General features: G+C 39.3%; 1 protein-coding gene across 2 annotated transcripts in view; it reads left to right on the forward strand.

Moving 5' to 3' along the window:
• Positions 1-9,667: 9,667 nt before the first annotated feature.
• The window catches only part of LOC121529451 (adenylate cyclase type 9-like), a 65,318-nt gene continuing 52,068 nt past the window's right edge, over positions 9,668-22,917 (forward strand). Inside the window, exons 1-2 of one of the 2 annotated variants that reach the window (XM_041817323.1) lie at positions 9,668-11,071; positions 11,167-13,021. In XM_041817323.1, the coding sequence (XP_041673257.1) occupies positions 11,209-13,021 (1,813 nt within the window). In that variant the 5' untranslated portion in view covers positions 9,668-11,071; positions 11,167-11,208. Of the gene's footprint in view, positions 13,022-22,917 lie in introns of both variants that reach the window. The other variant, XM_041817322.1, reaches the window with a different exon arrangement.

Consider the following 22,917-nt stretch of genomic DNA (forward strand, 5'->3'; position numbering starts at 1 on the left):
GCCATACAATCTTTACAGTACCTCCCTGCTAGGTTGTATTAGAGGTTTTCTTGGTAAATAAAAGTGGGCATAAGGCAGAGGTGAATTAGAATTTGTGTAAAGCAAAATCTATAACACACTGTATGTTGGGGAAAAGACTGACAGCTGTGTTTGACAGGATGTCCAGAAAGTTTGATTTTTTAAATCACTTTCAGTGTCGGTTTTTGAGGTATGGAGCCAAATATGGGGGCTCAATGTTGAGCTGTGGTATCTCAGCATAGAGAAACCCCCATTACTAAATCAATATTAAACCACTGTGCACTCCTCACACAAAAGCTTTCAGTTTACTAGTCGATCTTCGTTGCAGCCCTCACCTATGGTCTATGGTCATGAGCTTTGTGCAGTGACTGAAAGAATTATATTGCTGATAGAAGCAGTTTGAATGAGAGTGACTAAACTCAGCCCTAAAGATAGCATGAGGAGTTTTAACATCCAGGAGGAGCTTGGAATAGAGCCACTGCACCTTTGCATTGAAAGGACTCAACTGAGGCATTCACACATCTGATCAGATGCCTCCTGGGTGCCTCCCTCTGGAGGTTTTCAGGGCAAGTCCAACAGCAAGGAGGCACCTGAGCAGATCCAAAACACGGGAGGGATGATATGTCTTATCTGGTCAGAGAACAACTCAGAATCCTCCATAAAGAACTGGAAAACGTTACTTGGGAGAGGGATGTCTGGGATTACTTTCCTAGCCCCAAGACCCAGCATCAGATAAGCAGAAGGTGGATGGATGGATGGATGGATGGATGGATGGATGGATAGATGGATGGATGGATGGATGGATGGATGGATGGATAGATGGATGGATGGATGGATGGATGGATGGATACATGGATACATGGATGAATGATGATGGATTGATCTCTTGATGGATGCAAGGGCAAATGGACTAATTGTTGGATGCATGGATTGATGGAGGATAGATGGATGCATGGATGGATGAACAGATGCATTAATACATGGCTGAATACATGGATGGATGGATGGATGCAGGGGTGGATTAATGCATACAAGAATGGATGCATGGATGCAAGGATAGTTGAACTGATGTATGGATGGATGGATGGATGGATGGATGGATGGAAGGATGGATGGATTGATCCATTAATGAATGAACAGATGCATTAATGCATGCTGGATGGATGTATAGATTTTTACCTGTCTGAAATTGAGTTGTCAGAAGTTTTGTAACCAAGCTAAGCCTTCTTTATGTGAGTACATTTTCTCAGAATGTCAGAATTTGAGGACCAGTCTAATCTGATTATTCAGATTCCTTAAGTGTGTGTCTCTCCGGTTCTATTGCTCAAACATTTAATTCCATTAGAACAGCCTGATGAATCCTGTGTTGTCAGAGATGCACTTCTGTATTTTCAAAAGACAACTTATAGCATCATGGAACAGAGATTGCGGCTCCATTTTTTTGTAACATTGAACTTTTATTGGGCTACACAGGATTTTTTATAATTACACTTTAAGAAAACATATTTTTACTGCTTTTTATGGAATTCATGGACTACTCATGAGCTGATCCCTCATGTGGAAAGACACAGAAACCCCAAACAGTAACCATTACATCCCAGTATGGTTTACCTTGAAACATAATTGCTGCAAGTTCTTATGCAAGCCTACCTCCAGGAGTGTGGCAGGGTAAAATTATTCAAAGTAGTTTAACATTTTTCACCATACTTTTAATTAAAACAACGCAGACAAATTAAACTCAATTCAGCTCTCAAGTTTCGGCTTTCTCATCTCGTCAACCCTCTGTCCTGTTGCCTGTGGGCTTGAAATCAGTTTTAGCATGAATGCAACCATTCTTAAAACACTTCAGGAAAGAGGAGAGAGAAGGCTTTACTTGAAGAGCTAGAAGCACGGATGCACAGATGGGTCCACGGCGCAGCTGTGCTACATCTCAGGTGCATTTCAAAAACACAAATCTAAGAAGACTAGTTGTTTAATTTCTAGTCAAGATATCTAAGTAAACTCATTCACTTACAAAGTCCAGATAAAAATCTTATTCTAAGCTATAAAATAACAACAGTAGGGCCTGAATCATTCCTGCGGGATCAAACTTATCCACTGTTTTGTAAAACGATATAAAATCTAAAGTAGTTAGTATATCTCACTTTGGCTGCTCAACAGGCGAGATTTGCTCACCATGTTGGCAGATTTTTTCTTATTACAAGTGAAGCAGGTTTTATTTTTGTGATTTATATCCAATGATGGCCAAGTTACTGAGAAGTAGTACCAAGCAACTGTATTTCCAGGTCAGATATGGCATTATAAAAGTGACTACATACTTAGGAAAGAGGCTTTAGCATTGCTATTTTTGCTCCATTACTCATATTAACATACAGATTTAGCAGTGTTTGCTGTGCTGTGCCCTCAGGTGACTATTGATAGAAGCATGTTGTTTGTCTTGGTGCTTTATGAAACTAGAAATACAATCTTGGCAGCCGATTAAATTGACCTCCCTGTGCATAGTCTACAGCTCACTGATATTCTTGTCCTTTAGACTGATTATAAAGTGGATATTCTAAAGACAGAGAGCTCATATCTGATGCATGACATTAATTCTCCCAAGATGCTTCTGTAGAGTCATAACCTAGTCTACTAGTCTACAACAAATATTATATATTTCTCTTGGATTAATGAGTTATGTGTGCTTTAAAATGTTTGTAACTGTAACAGCATTACTGAGTTTGAAAATTAACTTAATACTACTATTCCTACCAGCTGTGAGTGGCTTACAGTGCATTAACCCCTTGTGGAGCCAGAAGTGTTTGATATCTTAGCCCAAATTTTTGAGGGTCTGGAGGTATGCCTCTCCATCAGGTAGTTCTATGCACTATTTTTCAATCTTAAGTACAAATTTTGATTTAAAAAAGCAACAAATGCAAACATCATATGAATGCTAGTTTTGCTCTCCTTAGTTCCCTTGATGTTAGGAGTGTCCAAACTTTGTTCACTGATATTGAAATATAAAAGAATTGTGGGGCCACTTTCTTATACCGCACCTTGATGATGGATGTAAAGTTATAAACCAGTCTAATGTAGACTAAGATATTCTTAGTGATTGAGTGTGCTCACATGGCTAGTTAGTGGTTTACAAGGAAAATAGCCAATCAATTTAAGGATTTTGGGGAGTCTAGTCAGTTTTCAGGGGGACCTGGTTGGCTCTGGCTACACACTTGGAACACTATTGGTGCTGCTGTTTATAAATCAAGATACAATTACTACTTTGGTTGCCAATACGTTTACCATTTACAGTGTCGTCTGAGTGTAGTCACAAATTAATAAGAACATCTATAAATTCTTGTCAAAATGTTTGTTTACAGGGCTAGCCTGTTAGCACTGCCTTGTACTGAAACTAAGAAGTACAATAGAGCCAAGCAAAAGCTCCATGTTCCATATTTGCAGCGGGCCAATCAAAACTGGGCCGCAGTTTATTTGGACACCCCTGCTCTATGTGTACAAAACTTGTCAAAGCGCCCTCTAAGTGGTCAGATTTAGACAAACTGCCTTTTTCGTCCCCTTCATGGGGATTAAAGTTGAAGAAGAGCCTTCTTATAAATGCTCTCTATGTGGGCAAACTTTGACAAATTACTTCTTAAGTCCCATTTAAGTGGACACATTTTTGACAAGAATCATTTTTAGTTCTCTCTTAGTGGACTAAATTTGACAAATTGCCCTGTTAGGTTCCCTCTGAGGACAAAAGTTTGACAAAGTGCCTGGTTTGGTGCCCTCTATGTGGACAAAATTTGACAGTTTGCTCTCTTTAGCGCCCTGTGAGAGGTCAAATATGACAAATTGCCTCTAAAGTTCCTTAAGTTTACCAAATGTTTGACTGCTTTTGTGTGCTGTTGCCCCAGAGCATACAGAAGGCGCCCTGTCTATCATCCATTACTGCTCTTACTGCTCTCTCAATTCATACTTTGATACTTTTATACAGATTTTGCAGGTGAATTTGTCTTATAATACGCCTAATTAGATTATTATGACTAGAAATAAGACAAACACCTGTGCTTAGATCTGTTTTGTTTTTTGTTTTTTGTTTTTTGCAGTGTGGGAGACATGGGGGAGGAGGAAGGGAATAAAACCCTAAGTAAGAGATAACTTTGTGCCCCAGGAAGCAAATTTTCTTGGAAGTTTCTATCCCCCAGCAACAACCATATGACAAACCAGTTTAACTCTACTTTTTCTTTTACACAGAGTGAACAGAAAAGCTAGGATGTCAAGGTAAGAAGACGATGCACAAAGGGATGTTACTAAGGCGAGCTTTCCTCTTGTTTTACTCTTGGCTAAACTAAGCTAACCAGCTGTGGGCTCCAGCTACATATTTTCTACAGACATGAGAGGTATTATAGGCTTCCCAAATATCCAACATAAAGACCAAAATCTTCAAAGATCAACAAACTTGCACCAATTAAGATTTAAGCATAAATGCACTTCCAGTCCCCTCTCTGTCCTCCCTCATAAGCCCCCCAGCGTTCTGTGTTCTTAGGATAAAATCTAAATCAGAGTGAAAAGGAAAATAAGACTAACAAAACAAACTCAAACCTGCTTACATGACCTTGTTTTATGTCTTTTTCTTCTGTGTCAGAGCTCTGATAGGTGTTTAGTAAGATTTAAACTGCAGATGCAGGTCTTGACCACTAGATAGTGCTGTGTAGAAGTGTAAAAAGTTAAACAGACCACAGACTAACACTCATTATGGCAACAGTTTGTAGTAGGATGATAGCTCCACTAATAATGAAGCTGCGTGGATGTGATTGGGTGTATTTAAGTATCAGGACTCTTCATTTATCTGTGAATTAAATCTGGAATGGAAAAAACAATTGTTTTGTTTTGGTATGAAATTTGACTTGATGGAATTTTTGAGGATTGATCAATAATAAAAAAACATCTGATTGAACAGGTAGTGATACTGTTTTTCCTCTGGCTAAATCAGGGAGAATTAAAAAAAGAGAACAGGGATGAAAACCTTTCCCAGACAGATATTTCCTCCTTTTCCCCTCACTTTGACTTAATTATGCAAAAGCTCTGCCCACACTGGTGCCCGTTTCTCTTATCTCACTGCTAACCCCTGTGGATAGGAGTCTAAATTCTCTTGACAGGTCCAGTCTACACTTACAGGTTTTTAAAGGATACTTTGATTCAGTAGCTGCATTGCACCAACAGTTTGTCGTGACTGGAAATAGGGAGGGGTGTGTGGTGGGTTTTGTCTGCTCTACTTTTGACTCCACAACTCCCCAAGAAACACCCTGACTTAAACCCAGAGTGTCTCTCTGAAAGGTTTATTCCCAGATTTTACTAGGATCGTTTTTGCCTGGATTCATCTGAAAACAGAATCGAACTTAAGCGCTTCAACATTTTTAATACATGTCATTATATACATGATCACTTTCCCAAAAATAGCTTTAGTGGATGTTTCACTGATTGTTCATTATAATTTGATTTATTTCGCAACAATTTTAGATTTGTTAACAACACGACTGACTGTGACTTGACATCAACATTGCACAATCGAAGCAAAGGCAATCACACACTTTTAATATCAAGTAAATCCTTCATCCAGTGGCAGACTCAACATGTTTGAGGGGAAGGGGCAGAAAAATTTCAAAGGGCAACTGCTGTATTAATTATTTCAGAGAGGATGCAAAATGGGGAACTTTGTCACAATTTGATCATTCTGGGGGCCAAAAATAGAGCACTTTATCAAATATTGTTATTTATAAGGGCACTTAAGAAGGCATTTTGTCTAATTTTGATCATTGCTAGGGCACTCAAAAAGAGCACTTTGTCTTTATTATGATCATTTTGAGGGCATGTAAGAGGGCACTTTGCCAACTTTTTATCACTTCTAGGGCACTAAACAGGGAACTTTGTCAATTTTTGATTATTTCTAGAGCACTAAAGAGGGAACTTTTTCTAGTTTTTTTTTAATCACTTCTAGGGCACATAAGAGGGCACTTTATCCATTTTTGATCATTTCTAGGGTATTAAAGAGGGTACTTTGTCAAGTTTTGATCATTCTTGGGCACTAATGAGGACACTCTGACTAATTTATGAATCCTGAGGACACTAAAGAGGACACTTTGTCAAATTTTGATCATTATTAGTGCACCAATGAGGGCACTTTGCCAATTTTTGATAATTTCAAGGGGCACATGAGAGGACACTTTGACAACTTTGTTAATTCTGAGGGCAATAAAGTGGGCTTTGTCTAATTTCACTCATTTCTAGGGCAATAAAGTGGGCACTTTGTCTAATTTGTGTCATTTCTAGAGCACTAAAGTGGGCACTTTGTCAAATTTTGTTCATTCTGAGGGCACAGAAGAGGGGGCACATCAAATTTTATTTATTCTGAGGCACTCAAGAAGGCATTTTGTCTAATTTTGATCATTACCAGGGCACTAATGAAGGCACTTTGTCTAATTTTGTTAATTCTGAGGGCAATAAAGTGGGCACTGTCTAATTTCAATCATTTCTAGGGCACTAAAATGGACACTTTGTCTAATTTTGATCATTACTAGGGCACCAATGAAGGCACTTTGTCTAATTTTGTTAATTCTGAGGGCACTAATGAAGGCGGTTTGTCTAATTTTGTTAATTCTGAGGGCACCAATGAAGGCACTTTGTCTAATTTTGTTAATTCTGAGGGCAATAATGAACTCACTTTGTCTAATTTTGTTAATTCTGAGGGCAATAATGAAGGCACTTTGTCTAATTTTGATCATTACTAGGGCACTAATGAAGGCACTTTGTCTAATTTTGTTACTTCTGAGGGCAATAAAGTGGGCACTGTCTAATTTCAATCATTTCTAGGGCACTAAAATGGATACTTTGTCTAATTTTGTTAATTCTGAGGGCACCAATGAAGGCACTTTGTCTAATTTTGTTTATTCTGAGGTCACTAAAGGGGGCATCAGGTATCAAACATGATTTGTTCTGTCTGTTTTCTCTCATTCCACCCCTGTCTAACCAGCAACATTTTTCATCAAATAAATTATAATGGTTGAAATTTGTTGCACATTTTATTAGGATTTCTCATTTAAAAAGGTGTAGTTTCTGCATACTAGCTGTGAACCACTGATGCAGATTTCTCTCTTCTTCACTCATGCTTTTGTACTGTGTAACTGTGAAGGCACTGGAGCTGTTTTTTGTTTGTTTGTTTTTTAAGAAAAATACACTTCAATGTAGAATGACCCTTTAAAAATCTCTGATTAGTCATAAAAGAGCTGGAAAAAACAGAGAATCTGGTTCAGTGCTGAAAATTATATTCAACCCTTAAAACTTATATTGTAATTTCATATTCTGAGGGGGTTTCTGAAGGGTACTTTGACTCCCTTCATTAAACTATAACTACAGTATATTCCATATATATCCTATCTTCCCCTCTTCTGTCGTCTGTGAAGCCCACAGTTCACTCTTCATGCCAAGGGTTTAGACGAGGTAAAGAGGAGAGGGTGGAGGGTCTTGGTGAGTGCGCTCATTGCGGTAACAAAACAGACGTCCCCACCCTTACCAAAACACGTGCTCGTTACCTCTCAGTCCTTACCGAGTGCGTGCACGTAGCTCTCCTCGACCCCTCCCATCAGCAAGCAACCCCTCTCTCCTTCCCTCCACTCAACCAAGACGGACAGCAGCGCCAAGTTAACGGCACTCACCAAAACGGAAGCAGGAAGTTTTTCAAAAATGTATTTAGAAGTTTAAAAACGTGATTTTAGGAGGATTGGGCTCAGAATTTAGGAGCAATAATCTCCTTAGATCCAAGATTTTGTTTGGAATATGTTTTAGTTTCTCACACCACTTGGGGTTAGAATAACAAAATCACAAATTCTGCACCGGTAGGAAATGAATTTTACAAAGAAAATGTTTTTAAAATGCTAAATATTGTGTTGTAATTTTTCTGAAGATGGACCACAAAAACTTAATAAGAACAAGGGTGAACTAAATGCCACTAGATATTCTGTAAATTTTTGGAAATTTCAATGAAAATTACAAAAGATTTCCAAAACAACATCCCCCAGATTTTCCAAGACATTGCCAGAAATGTATGTATGAATTTTAAAAAATCCATAAACCCCCAAAATTTCCTAAATATTTCCTTAATGTTTCATTCTTTGAAAAATGGGCTAAAGATTTGAATAAGATTTTCCCTGAAAATTCCATGAAAGTTACTCAGAATATCCTCCCAAATTTCCCAAAATTTCATGGAAAAATTTCCAAACAAATTCACTGAAATTTCTATGGAAATTTATGAAAATGTCAGAAGACATCCCCTCCACCAAAATTTCCTATTACCCAAATATTAAAAAAAAAAAATCTCTAAAAATATCAGAGCAATTCCTCCAAAACATTGGATCCTACTACAAAATGTGTTTTTCTAAAGAGTTATATTGGGATTTAATGTCTTCATTTTTGAGAGGATGGAGCCAGGAACAGATGAGAAAGTGTGGAAGACATGAGGGAAGGGGGATCTGGTTTGAACAAGGGACGCCTGCATAAATGGGGGTGCAACCTCCAATGGGCCATCTGTGCACCCTGGATATTTAGGGGCAATTTGTCAATTTCTCCCCAGAGGACACTTAAGAGGACTTTTTAGTCATTTTTTGTCCACATGGGGGGTATTAAGCCAAATTTTGTCAAGATAGAGGGCACTTTGTCAAGTTGTTGTCCACTTAGAAAGCATGAAGCCAAATTTTATCTGCTTAAAGGGCACCAAAAAGGCCATTTTTGACAAATTAAGTCAAGATTGAGGGCACGTAAGAGGGCACTTTGCCATTTTTTTCAAAGAGAGGGCACTTTGTTGATTTTTTTGTACACAAAGAGGGCAGAAAGCCAAAATTTTGCCCACCAAGAAGGCATCAAAGAGGGCAATTTGTCAAATTTTGTCAAAGCAGAGGACACTGTGTCAGATTGTTGTCCACTTAGAGAGTAGGCTATTTAACCAGTTTGTCTACTAAAAGGGAACCAAAGAGAACAATTTATCAAATATTCCTCTCAGATGACATGTATGAGTGACTCTATCAAATTTTGTCCACTTGGAGATCATTTAGCCACATTTTCTACAGGGCACCAAAGACAGCGTTTTGTCAAATTTTGTCAAGATAGAGGGCGCCAAATTAGCCACTTTGGATTATTCTGTCCTCTCAAAGGGCATTTTATTGTGTTAATCTACAAAATTACACAAGAGGGTAATATGCTTTGATTTTTCAAACATTAGGACACCATGGGGGCATCAACCCACCAGACCCCCTCTCAACCCACTAGTGAACCCAGGTGATTGCCAACCATTTCATAATAATAAAACTATGTCAAGCAGTATTGTGCAGTTTTATCTTTCTCATTTCCCCCCATAAATCAGGACTTTTTGTCACATGGGCCATTTTTTAATCAAACATTGAGTCAAAACTAGATGTAACTAGATGGTTACAGCACAACATTTTGATCATAAGGAAGCGTTTAGTGCTCTGCTAACACAGATTTTTGTCAGTAACCAACGGTTTATGGTAGTTCAGTGGTATTGTGCAAATAAATGCACCCGTTATTTTATTTTGAAAAGGAAAGGCGGAAACGGTCTTCGCGTTCCGTCTGCCTTCACACCCACACTCATACACGCGCGCTTCTCGCGCTGGACGCCTGTAAGCGCTCAGAAGATGGTGGCGGCTGCGGCCACTGCGTCCCCCACCGCGCCTGGATAGCGCCAACAACATCTCCATGCAGGTGTCGACGCCACCGTGACGCGCGAAATGATGGTCAGGTAACAGAGAGAGGACAAGCTCATCTCACTCTGGACGATCAGGGGACGGAAAAGCTGGACGATGCTTGCAGCCCTGATCCGGTGTATCTGTCCTGGAATTGAGCAGAAATATTCAGAGGTATGAAGATATTCTCCCGTGTGTCTCGTGCGATTCAATTAAAGTGGCGGGATCGAGGCAGCGCTCCGCTCTAACCTGTGGGACTGTTGGTGTAGGGGGGCGTGGAGCGGAGGTGGAGACCTTTCAATTAGCCTCACTCTCTGTGGGCTTTCGCTGTCTGCCATTTAGAGTGGGGCTCATCTGCTGTGGGCAAACTTTACTTCAGAGAAAGGAGGGACTCAGCAGCAGCTCGTGTAGACTTCTAAAGGATGCACCCCCGTTCCCCCTCATATTTCAAGCTCTTCTGCTCACGTGAGAACCAATTTGACAGAATGGATTTTGTTTTGGGGCACACAACGGATGTGACAGTAAAAATCTTTGCTACATATCTCTACTAGAGAAAGACTTTTAGTGCGTAGCATCGGAGGAGAAAACCAAGCTGTTGCAATCAAACCAAACGTGTTTTTCTGAACACCACTCATGCATGTTTCCTGCAGACCTGCACACACCTCTCTGGGACGAATCGGTGATGGAGACTCTGCAAGGAAAGGACAGGGCTCTCTCCAGGAAAAAAGTCGCTGCTAGGCCCTGCAGCAATAAGAGTGAGGTTAAATAAAAGCCATGATGGCAGAATTTTGGAAATACTTTGCACACTGCAATTCAAAAACAGCCCGTTTTGGATCAAGAAGATGAGCAGCAGACCTCACGCCTATGGAAAATCTGCAGCGGATGATTTTTGCATGAGGTTCTGCTCACATTTGTAAACAAATCATGAAGTTCAGGAAGCAGTGCTACGTATTTCCAGTGGAACTGATTGCATCAACTTGAATGGATATGTGAAATGGACTGGATTTGATTCTCCACACACATCAGAGCTCTTCTTTATTTCCTTTCTGCTGTTCCCTTTATAAGCTTTGTGATTCAGTGAGTTTTCCCCACATATTTTCCAATGAGTGCAACAGTGCATGAGCAGCTGAGGGGACTTGGACTGGAGAAGAGCATGCAGCAAGTGATCCTCACCCTCTCAAGTGCGTCAAAACAGAGGGGAATGTAGAGGAATGCAGGGATTGACGTCAAGAGGGGCAATAATGAACTGTTCAAAACCTTTGAAAGGTCTGCTGGGCTTCCAAGAGCCACTCCTCACCTAACTCAGTGGAATTTTCTCTAACAAGGTTGTTGTTTTAATTCTTTGGAACAATCATTGCCCTGTGCTTGTTATACTGTGACCCCATAAGTTGCCTTACTTCTTAATCTCATTTTTCTTCAGTCCCTTCTGCATAGCCTTTGATTTTTGATAGAAAATATCACCATGGCTTCCCCCCAGCATCAACAACTGCTGCCTCACAACACAGAAGTCAGCTGTGACTCAAGTGGAGATGGAGGCGTCTCTGTGAGGATTGGCAGCAGTGTTAAACACAAGCATGGAGGCGGGCCTCTGGGCTCAATCGGAGGAGGCTTCATGGGGGGATCCAAGCACTGCAAGTACAGCATCTCCTCCAGCTGTAGCTCTGGAGAATCCGGAGTCAGGAGGCCGGCGGTCAAAAGCTTTCGAACACAAAGGAAGATGCCTCAACTTTTTGAGAGGTCTGCCGGTCATTTCTGGGACCCGAAGTTTGACTCTTCGATCCTGGAGGAGGCCTGTAGAGAACGATGCTTCCCTCAGACCCAGCGGCGTTTCCGATATGTACTTTTTTACCTGATTGTCGCTAGCCTTCTCTGGGGATTATACTTTGCTGCAAACCCGTCCCGCTGTGACAAGACTGCCTTTCTCATCCCTACTGCATCCTTTCTCATTTTCTGCCTGCTTCTTTTCCTCTTAACTTTTACTAATCTTTACTCTCGCTGCTACAACCAAGCGTCTCTACTGCTCATCCTTATAACCTTCATCCTGACTCTAGCCCCCCAGATCCAGACCCCTAGTTTCAGGGAACCGGAGACTCCTGTACCCACGCTGGACTTGGAAGAATACAGCGGCATGGGGCCAACATACAACCTCTCCTATGAAAAGCTTGTAGGAGATAGCACTTGGTCTCCTTGCCTGTCTCCTGTAGGCACCTTCTCCCTCTGTATTGAGGTTCTACTGTTGCTTTACAGCGTCCTGCATGTGCGCCTTTATGCTTCTGTCCTCATGGGACTCCTCTACTCTGTCTTTTTTGAAAGTCTTGGCTGGCTGCACTTGACACAATCTGAAGACACTTGGAACATAACCTATCAGTCCGACTTGGATACCTTAAGGTGGCTGGGCCCAGCCAAAGCTCTACTCCATCTCTGTGCCCATGCAATTGGCATCCACCTATTTATCATGTCTGAGGTGAGGTCCCGCAGCACCTTCCTGAAGGTCGGACAAGCAATCATGCATGGCAAAGATCTGGAAGTGGAGAAAGCCTTGAAAGAGCGAATGATCCACTCTGTCATGCCTAGAATTGTGGCTGATGAACTGATGAAGCAGGGTGATGAAGAAATAGGGGATAATTCTGTTAAAAGATATTCCACAAGTGGTGCAGCAGCAGCTCTCTCCAGCCCTAAGAACAATAAACGGAAGAAAACCTCCATCCCTCGAGGCCAGATCATCTTCAGACCCTTCAACATGAAGCGGATGGAACCAGTCAGCATCCTCTTTGCAGACATTGTTGGCTTCACAAAAATGTCTGCCAACAAATCCGCTCACGCCCTCGTCGGGCTTCTGAATGACTTATTTGGACGTTTTGATCGACTTTGTGAGCTCACTGGCTGTGAAAAGATCAGTACGCTGGGAGACTGTTACTATTGCGTGGCTGGATGCCCTGAACCCAGGCCAGACCATGCCTATTGCTGCGTGGAGATGGGCCTGGGTATGATTCAGGCCATTGAACAGTTTTGCCAGGAGAAGAGGGAGATGGTCAACATGAGGGTGGGCGTCCACACTGGCACGGTACTGTGTGGTATCCTGGGCATGAAACGCTTCAAGTTTGACGTTTGGTCCAATGACGTCAACCTGGCCAACCTTATGGAGCAGCTGGGCGTGGCTGGGAAGGTACACCTATCACAAGCTACGGCCAACTTCCTGGATGATCGCTACCAGCATGAAGACGGCCAAGTGATTGAGAGAATAGGACAGAGTGTAGTGGCTGACCAACTCAAAGGTAAGTTTAGTGTGCAGATTAAACTATGTCTTTCCAGTGATGCATATTTTGATTTGCAGTTTAAGTTATTGCACTATTTGTTGTTGATACCTCGTAGTAAAGCTCCAAGGTCAGCAGCAGTTGCTACCTCAGAGGCTGCAACAGTGAGACTAATAGCTGCAGTTATCCCTAAATGAGCTGACACATCTTTTAAAGCATCTTATAGTCCTTTAGTTAGTGCCCTTTACTGCCTCTTTGCTCACAAGTGGCTGGAAAGCATTTGCATCAGTCATGATCATCAGCATTTTGCATCGTGTAACTAAACAGGCACATTTGGTTTGCAAGGGTCAGAGTCGTTATTGCCCTCTCTGTTATTGGTATTGTGTGATTTTATCTCAGCCGGACGCCATCTTTCCCTCTCATCCTCCCCTCCTCCCTGTCCCTACCAATTCTTTGTTCCCTGGTTCAATTAGATTGCCTTCCAGACGTCCTCAATGTGTCCCGTTCTCTTTACCTCACTCTGAACTCCAGCGATTGCTTTACAAGTTAATGCAACCGTCACCCCCTCCAATAGAGATTTGCCTGCAGGTTTATCTTCTCTCACCTCACTGTGTTGTATTCCCTCTTCAGTGCCTCTAAAATGCTTGACTGCAGCTTTTATTTGGTGCATTTATGCAAATTACCCCAGTGAAACTGAATGTTTAGCTTAATGGCTCTTTTCATCCTTTAAGGCTTGCTGATTCGTAATCAATCTCAGTGGAAGCGAAATAATGGTGTTTGAGTAAGGGGTTGCAGATAGTAGAGATGCTCTGATTGTTTGGCAACTGATCGGTACTGGCTGATTCTTATGGTTATATTACATTCTTGAGGATATTTACACATTAATTTTAGCCAGTACCAGTATTTAAAACCAATATGTAAAAGTAGTTCAGACCTAAGACTTCAGTCCTTATAACACACATAAAACTTTAATGATTGGAAAAGAACAAAGGAAAGACTGCTGGGTCTGCTGACACATGTAGCTTCATTATGATACACTATATGGAAAAAGCATTCCTGTTGAAGGGATATTTCAGTATTTTTGAAGTTGAGTGGTATAATGTACTTAGCAGTCAAAGTGGCATTAGCCTCCAGGGATTTTAGTGAGCATCACTCCTTTAAGAAGGACTCACTGGTTTTATGGGCCAGGAAGCAGTGTTAATTTCATCGACAAAATCTATGACTAAAAATGTTCGTCGACAGCCTTTTTTCCATGACAAAAACTAGACTGAGACCAACAAAAATAAATCTGTGTGGACTAAAACTGACAAAAAGTAAGTTTAGTTTTCGCCAAGATTACTAAAACTAGACTAAAATGTAATGTAATTTTCGATGGAAATTCAAAATCCATGATATTTCTCCTCCGTGGGTAAATCTGTCAAAAAACAATGCAGCTGTTGCTCTTCTGCCTCTCAGCTGTAGAAAGCAGGGACCCCAGGTTTGGCATAGAAGTGCATAGAACACACTACCATGATTTGGTATCAGATTTAGGCAAGAATATAAATGCCAGGATTAAAAGTAAAGACTAAAATGTGAGGGCTTTTTATGGACTTAAACTAGACTAAAATGTTTTTGAGTTTTCGTTGACTAAAACTAGACTAAAACTAAAAAGGGTAGAAATGACTAAAATGGGACTAAAACTGAAAAACATTTCTTGTAAAGACAAGACTAAAATAAAAAGAATAGCTGCCAAAATTAACACTGCCAGGAAGCTAGGCTATACAGCACAATAGATGGGTACAGTTTCTCCCTGGAATTTAAAGAGTGTTGGTAAAAAAAAAAAAGGGCCACAAAACAATGTTGGTTCAAAAGTATGCACTATTAAAGACTTTTGAAGCATTTTAATTTTTTACCCAGAAAGCCTCTGTGTTTTTGTCACTCTTTTGCAATGCAAGTTACTGCTTATGTGCTCTTGCATTGCAAAATAGTGACAAAAACACAGAGGCTTTCTGGCTATAAAAAATGAAAATGAAAAAATAAAATGCTTCAAAAATTTTTTTGATAGAGCATACTTTTGAGCCAACGTTTTTTTGTGGCCCATTTTTCACCAAAAACTCTTTAAATTCCAGAAGGAAACTGTACCCATCTGTTAAGCTGTTTAGCCTAGCTTCCTGGCCAGTACAACCAGTGAGTCAACTACACTGATCATATGACTCAACCTCAAAAATACTGAAATATCCCTTTAAGCCTGTGGTTTAATGATGTTTAGCGTCTTAATAATTGTGTTAATAAATTCACACATTTACCTAAAGAATGATCAAATTTTGTCCTTACCCAGCAGTGAAACAGGTCTCCTGTATAGGACATTTTAGTGCTCCCTGGGAGGCTTTTGTCCTGCTCTGTTGGGCAAAGTTAGTAAGAGCATGTTGTTGACTGAATAAGGATGATTTTTGTGCTCCTTTAATTATGTTACGCTGCACCCTGAGTACACTAGAAAGCAAAGTAGACCGACCAATGGCTAAACGGCTGCTTTAACAAAACAGAAAATATGCCAATATTGGTACTGATACTGGCCGATCTCTTACTAGAAAAATAAACTCAATCAGGACGTCCCTAGCAGATAAGATTTGTCTGTACTTTAAGATAAGCATTGCAGTTCTTTGTTTCCATTGCTGCTGACTGTGCCTCCTTGGAGGCCACATTTGAGATTTTGTACAGTGCAGTTCAACCATGGATTAACATGCTCTAGTAATTCACACAGATTAACAATTCAATAGTACACATTTATGTTCTATGCACAAAGTAAGACACGCTCTCCTTGTAGGACTCCATTATTTTGGGTTGGTTATTGCTGCTCTGACTAGTCAGACAACAAGATTTAGCAAGAGAGCCTCTTGTTTACGAGCTTGCAGAAAAAAAGATTTATAGGCCTGCATTTTATCCTTATCTGTCAGATTAATGAGTGACTACCACTCTCACTCCTTCTTTTTTTCCTTTGTGAAGGATAAAATGTGTTAGCTGCAGTGTTATCACCCAGCCCTCTCCCTCTCCTCCTCATCCTCTCCTCTCTGGCCTCCATCAGGTATTCAGGTCCCCTCCTAAGATTTATGCTCTCCCTCCAGATCTGTTGTGCCAGTGAGAGAGCTGGCTGTCAGGAGAGAGTTGTTCTCCAGTGATGTAAAACTCCCTCCACTGTCTGGCTCAGTCTGTGTTAATCACTGGGGTAACATCATGAGCAGGCATGGATCCTGGCCGAGACTGGTCCCTGTTGTTTGACTTAGAGGTAAATTGTTCTATAAACTGATAGCTGTGCTGCCACCTTTCATATTTTTATCTCCTTTTTATTTACTACAATAATTCACTTTTTCTCAACTAATTTGAGTGTTTTTCCTCTTACCCTGTATTTGCAAAACTCAAAAGTTCGTACTTTCCTTCTTATAGCCTCCTATTGTAGTTTTGGGCTATTTATAGCTCATTGTAACTGAGGTTCACATGAGGTGCATCCATGTGTGCTCAGCCACATCCTGCTGGCTTTTTAGCTCAGACTGGAGGTGGAGATGTTATGGTTAAGTTTACATCCCAGTGGTTGGTAGCTGATGGTAAAGGGTAAAGTATTAAATCAACATTTAAATCCTTAATCTGCTGTCATTTTATTAACTGAATATTACAGTTTAGGTTTGTTACTAACTTGTAGTTAGGGGTGTGGACAGTAATTGTTGCTACTGTGCAATGCAATCCAGACATGGGTGAGTCTGCATCGATGCAATAGCTGAATGTAAGTGATTCTTGTACACTGACAGTGCTTGTGGATTTATTTGTTTTGACGTTTATGTTGAAATTGATTTCTAAGGCCCTCTGTATATGACTAAAAGAGAGTTCAGGTTGATCTGACTGCTTGTTTTCATAGCTGAAAACCTAGCCAGGTACAGTGATATAGAATATTAGGGATGCAACCCATCATGGTGCATTGTATTGTTGAATAAATCAAGTCATTGACAGGGAGGTTTTTTTGTGTGTTAACTTTTAAAGGTAACTTATGTTGCTGTTATGTCTTATTGTATGTCTTATGTTACCTACAGGGAAAAGAAACACGTTTGAGCACCTCCTTACCAAAGCCTTCTGGACCGACATGCAGATGCCAAATGGCATGCATGCCATGTGTGTGCTTTCGAATGTGTCAGTTCTACTGACATTTTACAGCCCATTATCTGGAATGCTGCAGCCAAATTACGAAACAGCAGACGTACTATAAACTTCACAGCTATTTAATATGATCACAATCTGACAATAAACTTGGCAGAGGAAGACAGAGGGCTGCATGCATTCAAGGCTTCTCATAAGGAGGGGAAAGGGGCGATCTCTCAGGGGCTCTGCTACACTGTAAGACTGAACAGCTGAAGGTTGTTGAAATTGAGTGGTGTTAACTTGAATATCAAAACAGCTCTGTTTTTCTGCATTTTACAAACTTCAAGTTAACTGTAATAAATCACTTTAAGTATTTTTTTTGTTATTGTACTCAAATGTTTTCACAGTCATCCATTAATCTGCAGAGTTTTCCCAGAATGCATTTGGGCATTAGACACTTTTGCACCATGAGTCCTGACTGCATCTAGCAATCACAGTATGATGGTTGGTAGAGGAATGTCAGTTATTACTACCTGTTGTCACTGAAGTTCATCTATCTTGAGTGGCATAAATGTCAAAGATTAAAATATGTGATAGAAATAAGGCAAAAAGAACATAGCTTTACAGAAAATATTTTATCATATCATCATAAGTGGGATTTCAAAAAAAAATTTAAGTGTAGTTGAACATTAAAAAATTAACCGTGCATAAATGTACTAATAAAATAAAATACAACTTAAAATTGCAAAGTACATGTTACTTAAAGATGCAATATGTAGAATTTCTGAACTGAAATATAAAATAAATATAAAATATGAAATATATAAATATATATATAAAAATTAAGTGATATCCCTCTGTGATTTATTTTTTAAATTGAGGTCTTAAAGAATCTTAAGTATTTCCTAAAATTTTTACAGAAGAGAAATTACTAATTTTTATAAACCTAATGGGATCTGTCCCCTCCAGTCAGCAATTCCAGCCAGTTTAGTTTGCTCAGCTCCGCCTTCCTTCATGGTCTCTTTCTCAATGCTATTCTTTATTTGAATTGAGGGCTCTGTTCTATAAAACAATACATCATAAGGCCTATTTACCAAACAGAAAACCAACATTATGTTTTCTTTCATAAATCTCTCATGAGGGAGAAATTCACTTAAAAAGGCACTTCTTGGTTGCTTGGAAGCACCTAGAATGCACTGGGCGTGTGGCACAACAAAATGCTGGTTTTCTGTTTAGTAAATACTTCATGTGATGTACCATTTTTATAGAACAGAGTCCTTGATTCAAAACAAGAATTAATCAGCCGAGCTGAGCTGGTCTGCACTCGTCATAATGTTTTTGTTTTGGTTGAGAACTCACTGGCAGTGTAATTTTACTTACTGTGCGTTAGACAAATATTGTTCTTCAATGAAGTTTAATTAACTTCACTCTGTTTTACACACATTTATTTACCACTGCTAGTACACTTATTTTAGGGGGGGAATTTGGCGTCTTGTAAATATGTTGTGTATTCTGCTGTCATCCTGACCCCATGTTTGTAATGATAAAAATCAATTAAAAAGTTGGAACATATACTTTTTTCCCCCAGTGAATATTACTATTAATTAATGTTACTTGTATTAATTCTACTGAATCAGTTGCCTCTAATATTCTGAGTTCCATTAACCTGGATTACATTGTAAATCATATATTTAAACTCATCCTACTCAAAAAATGTATTTCCACTCCTTATAAACTTTAACATAGTTACAACAGTCATTTTTAGTATTTACAACCTGTTCAGTTTTAGAGAGCGCATAGGGGGCCCATCATAAACATAAACAAACCCTTTGTAAGAAAAGAAAGATAACACTATTTATATCTTAATTTAAATAATTACCCTTTGTAACAAAGCAACAAAAATACAAATTTCATTCATTGTTGCTTAGTGTTGCCTATCGATTAAAAGTTGCTTGTTTCAGCCTTTTTATAATCTTTTATTAGGGCTGAATGATTTAGGAAAATATTCTAATTGCAATTTTTTCCCTAAATATTGCAATTGCAATTTAATAAGCAATTAATTTAGAAGTTTTTCTTCGTATGAATTTCTCAACAAACTAGCAATAAATCATTATTATGTTAAAGAGGACATAATATGCAAAAAAAAAAAAAAAAACACTTTTCAGGCTTTTCTGAAAAAAAAAGGGCCCCTGGCCTGTCCACATTCCTCTCAAGCACCAGGAAAATCCATTCCCTCCACCCCTCTCTTTCTCCACCTTTCACAAAATGTGTGCTGAAACAAGCTGTTCTCAGATTTTCCCCTCATGATGTCATGTGGAGAGTTAGCCCCGCCCCCAGGTTCAGTTGCCCCTCCCTGCTTGGAAGAAAGTTCTGCCCTCCTCAGCTGAGAGGAGGATCAGGAGAGCCACATCCAATAAGCCACATCCATTTCCTGAGAGTGGCGGATTCAGATAGCTCATTAACATTTAAAGACGCAGACACAGAAACAGCTCGTTCTGAGCAGGGCTGCAACAGGGGCTGTTTTTAGACAAAAATCCAGTACTGGAGTGTTTTTTTCAGCAACAGACTTTACAGGCATGTATTGAGGACCTCTGAGACCAATGTAAACTTGTCTTAAAAGGGTAAAATATGTCCCCTTTAATTGCAGTTATTTTGACTCATTACAAATGAGTTGTTGTAGTGAAGGGAATGATAATATTATGTCTTTCTCAGTTTTAAAAAAGAAACTTATGCAAAAACAAGGAAACTAGGATTGAAAATTATTCTAGAAAAAAAATGGCATTTTAATATTTACATGATGTGTAGAGCATCATGCAAACATGTTCTCTGCCTCAAAAAATGTTTGAAATTGGAATTATGACCTTTGCACCTTGTGGGATTTAAAAATTGCAGTAGGATGTATTGCATCTATCCATTTTCTATACCGCTTATCTCGTTCGAGGTCTCAAGGGGCTGGAGCCTATCCCAGCTGTCACTGGGCGAGAGGCAGGGTGGATATATTACAGTTGAATCTAAATTAAGATTAATTGCCCAGTCCTACCTGTTAACTTTTGTTGGTTTAAACCTTTAACAAGACTTTTTTCATGCAGTATGCAGTTTAAGCATTTATTTTGCAGTAAGCCTAGTAATATAAAATGTAAAAAATACTTTAGATTGTAGTTGCTTATGTTGCTTGATTTTTGCAAACTTGTATCACAAAACTGAAAGACATTCAAGTGTAAAAAGCAACGAACTCCTGTTTTCTGCAGTAAGCAGTAACATTTTGGCATTCTTGGATGGTTAATCAATTAACTTAATTGGTACTGGTTGTTTTACTGCTAGTTAAATGTTATAGTTAGAAAAAACGAAAATATTATTGTCACATAAATCAATAAAGGAAAGAGTGTTAAACCACGGCTCAGGGCACTTGAAGGACATACATGATGTGATCAGTGTAACCCTCTGGGCTCTTTGTCTCCGTAATGGGCTTTGTGTGAGGCCGGAGTTGTTGGGTTTTTCTTTTTCCTTTCTGGAAATGAGAGCTATATTTGGCTCTGTTTCCCTGGAAAATACCCATTTGTGTCCTTCCTTTGTGCTTAATGCAGAATGATGGCACCTGCAGAAGATTATCCCCTCGGAGGAGACTGTCTATGTGGCCCTATTATCTTTCTGCTGATGACAGAAGCACCACAGATTGTCAGATAGGGTTCTTTTCTCTCTCAATGGCTCTTTGTTTCCTTAGGAAATTGAATTGTTTGCAATCTATTGGCAGAGGGTTGTGTTTGTTACAATAAGAATGTAACAGCCTGTGACTCTGCAGTAGTGATGCAGAATGACACAGCAGCTGCTTCAGGTGTCTTTGACCACATCCCCCAGTCTGCTGCACTGGTTTGGTGGCTCAATGGCAGACACTCAAGCTGCTAATATCCCTTTTATTAAAAGCAAAACATGAACTGTAAGTGTAAAAAGTGACAGTGAATAGGTTGTCTTTTGAGTGAGAGTGAACATCTGAATCTAAATTTGGTCCCCTCTTACAGATCTCACAGATCATTGTTTTCAGCAGCAGCAGCAGGCAGGCGTTGTCAGTGATAAAAAGCTTGAAGAACTCGGCGACAGTCAGCTGACAGACACAGTTTTCAAATAGCTTTTGAAGCAAAGGGAGCTTTTCGCAGCTGAAGAAGCCACAGATTATTCTCAGCCGTTGGTTTAGATGAAAAACAGAGCTGAGGGGGAGTAAATATTGGACTCAGAAGTCCTATTCAAATATGTACAAAACTCCTGAAAACTTAATAAAGTTTTCATGGTGTGAACACTTTTTCAGCCAGACTTTTCCAGACTTTTTCCTGCCGGCCCCTTAGTAAATTCTCTCTTAGAAGTCGGGGTAAGCTGATGCATAAACTCAGCAGGAAATATCCAGAAAAAACTCTTTGCAAGAAAAAGGGAGGTGGTGAATACTGCTAGATGTCAATCACAGCAGGGGCTGGATTCTGAATTTGGGTCTAACCTGAGGGCCTAACAGGGTAAAAATTTCCCATAAACTATCAACTTCATCTTCACCAGTACAAAATATAGATACTAAAAACTAAAGCCTTTTAACAGTTACAATGCTGGGTAAAAGTCAAAATCACGAGCTCTAAATGTCAAAATATGAGAATATTTAAAATCATGAGTTTAAAAGGTTAAAAGATAAGATAAAAATGTAAAATTTTGAATCAAAAGGTCAATATTTGGCATTAAAAGTCAAAGTTAGGAGTTGAAAAGCTCAAAATATGAGAAGAAAAAACAAAATAATGAGTTAAAAAGGTGAAAATATGAGATAAAGTGCAAAATCAAGAGTGTTAAAGGTCAAAATATTAAATAAAACTCTAAATCATGGATTTTAAATGTCAAGTTATGAGAAAAAAAAATTAAAATTGAGTTTTAAAGGTCAAGAGATGAAATGAAAATTTTAGATTTTCAATGGAAAAGGTCAATATGTGGGATTTAAAATCAGAGTTAGGAGTTGAAAATGTCAAAATATGTCTTAAAAATTAAAATTGTGAATCATAATGGTCAAAACATGAGATAAAGTCAAATTTATGATTTGAAAATGTCAAAACTATAACATTAGGTCATAATTGTGAGATGCAAAATTGAAAATATGAAATGAAAGTTCAAATTTCTTTTCACACATTCTTGACATTTTATCAAATTATTTTAACTCTTTACTCTTTCTAATTCTTATGACTTTACAAGGATATTTTCAATCATTAAGATTAAGTTTACATTTTTCTACAGGAGGAAATCTACCTCATACTAGTGGGCCAGTTCTAATAGAAATACGATATGATCTGGTGGGCAGGGTGTAACTGTACCACGGGCCAGATTTGGTCCCTGGGCCTTGAGTTTGACACCCCTGTCATAGAGGACAACCAGTGCGATCTTGAAACTGCTTCTTTTTATTTTCTGTTTACCAGTTTATTCTTCTCTGATCTTCTGTTTATACTGTGGATAGGGATGAGTACCAAAATAAGGTACTTGACTAAATCCAGATTTCAATGCTTCATTTCAGTGTCCCACCATCCCAGCCAGAGGTCACATTAATGGAAAATTCTCCATCAAATTCTTTTCTATTTTGCACACATGGCCCATCATGGATGTTATGAAATGATTCCTCTCATAGCCTGTGGGTTTTACTGCTGACTTTGACACAGTAGATTACCTAACTCCTGTCACAATCTGGGCTGACAGCGTACTGAGAAGCTTGGCCCAAGGTGAATGAGCACGCTGGTCATGGAGGGCTACAGCTGCAGATGCATTGTACTTTTTTATACAGTGAGCTTGTTGTTCAGACT

Source organism: Cheilinus undulatus, linkage group 21, assembly GCF_018320785.1.
Source record: "Cheilinus undulatus linkage group 21, ASM1832078v1, whole genome shotgun sequence".
NCBI lineage: Eukaryota > Metazoa > Chordata > Actinopteri > Labriformes > Labridae > Cheilinus > Cheilinus undulatus.